This window comes from Tauraco erythrolophus, chromosome 25, assembly GCF_009769465.1.
Source record: "Tauraco erythrolophus isolate bTauEry1 chromosome 25, bTauEry1.pri, whole genome shotgun sequence".
NCBI classification, from domain to species: Eukaryota; Metazoa; Chordata; class Aves; order Musophagiformes; family Musophagidae; genus Tauraco; species Tauraco erythrolophus.
In genome coordinates this window covers 7,190,177-7,194,376 of record NC_141489.1, presented here as the reverse complement: position 1 = coordinate 7,194,376, position 4,200 = coordinate 7,190,177, and the positions used below count along the sequence as shown (strand labels likewise).

Below are 4,200 nucleotides of genomic sequence, written 5' to 3'. Positions count from 1 at the left end.
TCTCTGATGCATGCTCTCGCTATATGGAGGTGACCTGCAGAGACTTTGCACTGTGTGTGAGCACACAAACCCCCTTTCTGCAACTGCAGTGGTGACTGTGAGGGGGAAAGCAAATCGGGAGCACAAGCTGTCAATACCTACTAGGTGGATGGAGAAGAAACAACGTCAGGCAGTTGTGAACAGCTCCAAGTGAGTCGACAAGGTGAGAGCTGTTCATCCTCACTTCTCCTGACATCACTGCCTCCACAGCTCCTCCAACAAATCGGCCTCTTTCCAATGTTCTCCCTCAGCCAAGAGGACTATGGCTTCGTCTGGAGGATGGTGCATGAAGAGACGTTGTTTGGATCATTTCTGCTGGCTGAGCTGGTGAGTGAAGCCTGCCCAGGACATAGAGCCTTGCATGTTTAAGGAGAGCCACGATAAGGTGCATTTCTCTGCTTTTTAGCCACAGAAGATTTCCGGCATGTAAATACCTAAGGAGGGAAAGGGATCTTTCAGATGATGGTCCAGCTCTGTCTGTCTTAGACTCCCACCTGAGCATGAGATCAGTTCAGAAATGAGATGAGATTCAGGAATCCTCCCCTGTCTGCAGGGAGAACATGGATTAGACCCTGTGTTTCATCTGGCTTCTCAGAGGAGCTGCCTTGAGGGGATTCAACTCAGAGGATTTTCCCTTTGATCACTGAGGCAGGGATACCTCTGCCCAAGTTGAGATGTGTGACTTCTCCATCTGAGTGTCTCGCTGCACTCCTGCCTTAGTCCTCAGAGACAACCTGGTACTTCTAGAGGGCTTTTAGCCATGTCTATAAGGTGAGATGAGTCATGTCTCACTAGTGTCTTTGTCTATTGAGAAAGAAGGAGGGTGAGCTGAGGAACTCAGATAGGAGAATTTCACTGTAGATCTTTCTACTTCGTCAGCAGAAATCCTTCCCCTGGCTCTGAGACGGCAAAATTATAAAAAGGAGAATCCTACCCCTAGTAGCTATGCTGAGAAGCAGACGTCGGGAGGAAAGGAGTTATTTGCCAAACGCCTCTGTTCTGAGACCAGAGCAGGAGTCCTTCAGTAATGACTGTCACACTAGCCTGCTGACCTGTGCTGCTGCCATCTCAGTCAGAAGCCATTGTGATAAACTGACCTAGAGGAAATTTCTTGTGAGAAAATCTCTTCCGGTGCCACGTTATCATGACAGTTTTCCAATCCCTCAGTCTCATTTGCTGAAATCACAACTCAGCCTTTCCTGCCCCAAAGAGTGCAGGTATGTTGTTCCCTTCCTCACTGGAACAGCCTTTCAGGTACCTGGAGACCTTCAACCTGTTCTCCATAGTTTCCTAAATGGGGTTTTCATCTCATGGAAGCAATTGCATTCACCGGTTCTAAAGGAGATGCCTGAGCTTGATCCAATAAAGAATTCTCCATGTTCATTTGATGGTGTAGGCCTGACCTTCAGGCTCAAATCTGATTGTTCAAACATGTTTCTGCAGCAAAGGATTTCCCTGACTTATTCAACTTAGTTGTTTTTTTTTTCCCATGCTCTGCACCAACTATTTTTTCAGGAATGATGGCTTTGTTACATGACTAGTAGCATCTGAAGGACCAGTGCAGACATACGAACTATTACAGAAACATTCCTGTCTTTGCAGATGGACCTCAGCACTTGGAAGGACATGGCAAATGAGACGAGTGTGGAAGAATTCATCCTTCTTGGCTTCCCAGGCACGTGGCATTTCCAGATCTGCCTTGCGGTGGTCTTTGCACTGACATACTCCCTGACAGTAACAGGCAATGCATCCATCATCGCCCTCGTGTGGATGAACAGCAACCTCCATACCCCAATGTACTTCTTCCTGTGTAATCTCTCCTTTCTGGAGATCTGGTACACTACGGGCGTTGCTCCCAAAGCCATAGGAGTCATGCTGGGGACTAGCCAGACCATCTCCTTCAGTGTCTGCATCCTCCAGTTGTTCTTCCTTCTCTCCCTAGGCTCCACAGAGTGTTTTCTCCTGTCTGTAATGGCCTATGACCGCTACTTAGCCATATGCTACCCCCTGAGATACAACTCCCTCATGAACAATGTTCTTTCTGCTCGACTGGTGCTCAGCTGCTGGCTGGGAGGCTTTCTGGCCATCTCACTGCTGGCCTCTCTGACATCCAGGCTGACCTTCTGTGGGTCACATGTCATCAATCATTTCTTCTGTGATATAGGTGCCTGCCTTGCCCTCTCCTGCAGTGACACGCGGCACGTGGAGCTGGCAACCTTCTTAGTCTCCATAATTGTTGTAGTGGCCTCCTGTGTGGTCACCCTGGTCTCCTATATATACATCATCTCTTCCATCCTGAGAATCCAGTCAGCCCATGGACGCAAAAAGGCCTTTTCCACTTGCTCTGCCCATCTCAGTGTTGTCACAATCTGGTACAGCTCCACCATGTTCCTGTATGTCAAGCTATCAACCCATAACTCCCTGGATCTGAACAAACTCGTGAATACCTTTAACACATTTGTAACTCCTTTGTTGAACCCCTTCATTTACACACTCAGGAACAAAGAAGTGAAGCAAGCTCTGGGGCAGGTTTTACAGAAAAAGTGGAGTGGCCTTTCATAGGGCCTCAGTGGGAGCAAAGAGTTTCATTCCCTCCCTACCACAACTTCTGACCTGCAGAAGTTCTTCACCAAAGTGTAAGTGCACCTGGTCATCACAGATAGTGAGAAGGTACCAGTTCCCCAGTGAGCTCATCTCACTCATCTTACAGCCACCTTAGAGAACCCACCTCCCTCTCTTCACTCCTGGGTTGACTCAGAATGTCTCATAGTGCTCAAAAGACCAGAGCTTGGAAAGGGTCACAAACCACATCCAGAAACAGTTTTCTGATAGAACACTGGAGGAGTGATCCCCCCACAGGATTGTATCCGGTTTGCTAAGTGCTCCATTTTGTCAGGGATTTGTCTGAAACCGCTAAAGAATTCCCAGCAGCTGACTCATTGCTTTAGGAAATGGGCATGTCTTTCTCTGTTCAGTCTGACATTTTCAAGATGCATCTATGCCCCATTCCTGGGGCTGTTTCATTGAATCATGCAATGGTCCAAGATAAAATTTGGCAATGTCTGATATCTCTACCTAGAGCCATTATTCCTAGCATAAGACAGGCAACAAAATTTACATTCCTCTTGCTTCCCTCTCCCCAGTATCTGAATGTAATTTTTAATTTTTTAAATAAAAATATACAAATTGTTAGGTTTCATAGGCATTTCCACGTATAAAACTCCAAATCAGTCTTTAACAGTCCATTGTTTCACCCATTTGGGCGTTGTTGAGGAAACACTCTAATGTGAGGAGGTATCAACAGGGCAGATGCACTTTTGTGAACAGTGTGGGATTGATTCACCAGAGTATAGGGCTCGCCAGGTGAGATGATTGAGTCCAGAATGAAGGTCTGCTCCTCCCCTCTGGAAGCAGTGGTGCTTCTGGAGGCAATTGATCAACCTCTCGTGTCCACCTGTCTTGGGCATTTGGCCCTTAGACCTGCAGTCAGGCCCAGGCACCAGTGCCCAAGGACAGGCTGATGCCCATCCTTGTCAGCTGTGCTCTCTTTCTCAGTGATGTTTGTGAAAATCCCTGGGACAGCCCACTGAGGCTGCAGAAAGAGCCTGAGCCTGGATCTGTCTTCAGGCAGCCATCACTGCTTTTCAGTTCTGCTTAGGAATGATGTTGGTTTTGGGGGTAACTGTGTCTGTGGCATGTTGAAGCCCTCTGCAGCCCTGAAGGGCAACCAAAAGCAGGACCCGAAATGTCCAAGGGACTCTAGACACAGCAGAGTGCAGAATATTGAGGGTTAGGGTTTTCAATCAACGCTGCCTAGAGCCCTCTGAGATAAACAGGGGCATGCAAAGTCTCCAGCAGGGCTGACAAAGCAGAAATATGTCACTTGGGAGAGGCTTGCCCACACTGGAACAGCAGTAGGACAACAACCAAGTACCCTGGGCTTTATCAGGTGAAATGGATGATGCTTCATGAGCAGCAGATTCCACTTCATAGGGTGGGATCCAGCTGGAAGGTCAGCACCCTCCAGCTGAGCTTCTACATGCAGTGCTGGGGTGGGATTGCCTGAGAACAGGTCCCAGTGTTGCCCATGGGAGGAAACAAGACCACTGAGATGTGATGACCAGCTGTTGGACAGAGAAACCAGCATGGACTGTGTCCCTT

At 48.1% G+C, this 4,200-nt stretch overlaps 1 protein-coding gene across 1 annotated transcript; it reads left to right on the top strand.

Annotated features, from left to right (window-relative positions):
* The first annotated feature begins 276 nt into the window (after positions 1-276).
* LOC147527040 (olfactory receptor 6F1-like) lies at positions 277-2,601 on the top strand. Its single transcript, XM_086626349.1, has 2 exons — positions 277-366; positions 1,642-2,601. The coding sequence occupies exons 1-2, from the start codon at positions 277-279 to the stop codon at positions 2,599-2,601; spliced, it is 1,050 nt and encodes a 349-aa protein (XP_086482475.1).
* The last annotated feature ends 1,599 nt before the right edge of the window (positions 2,602-4,200 follow it).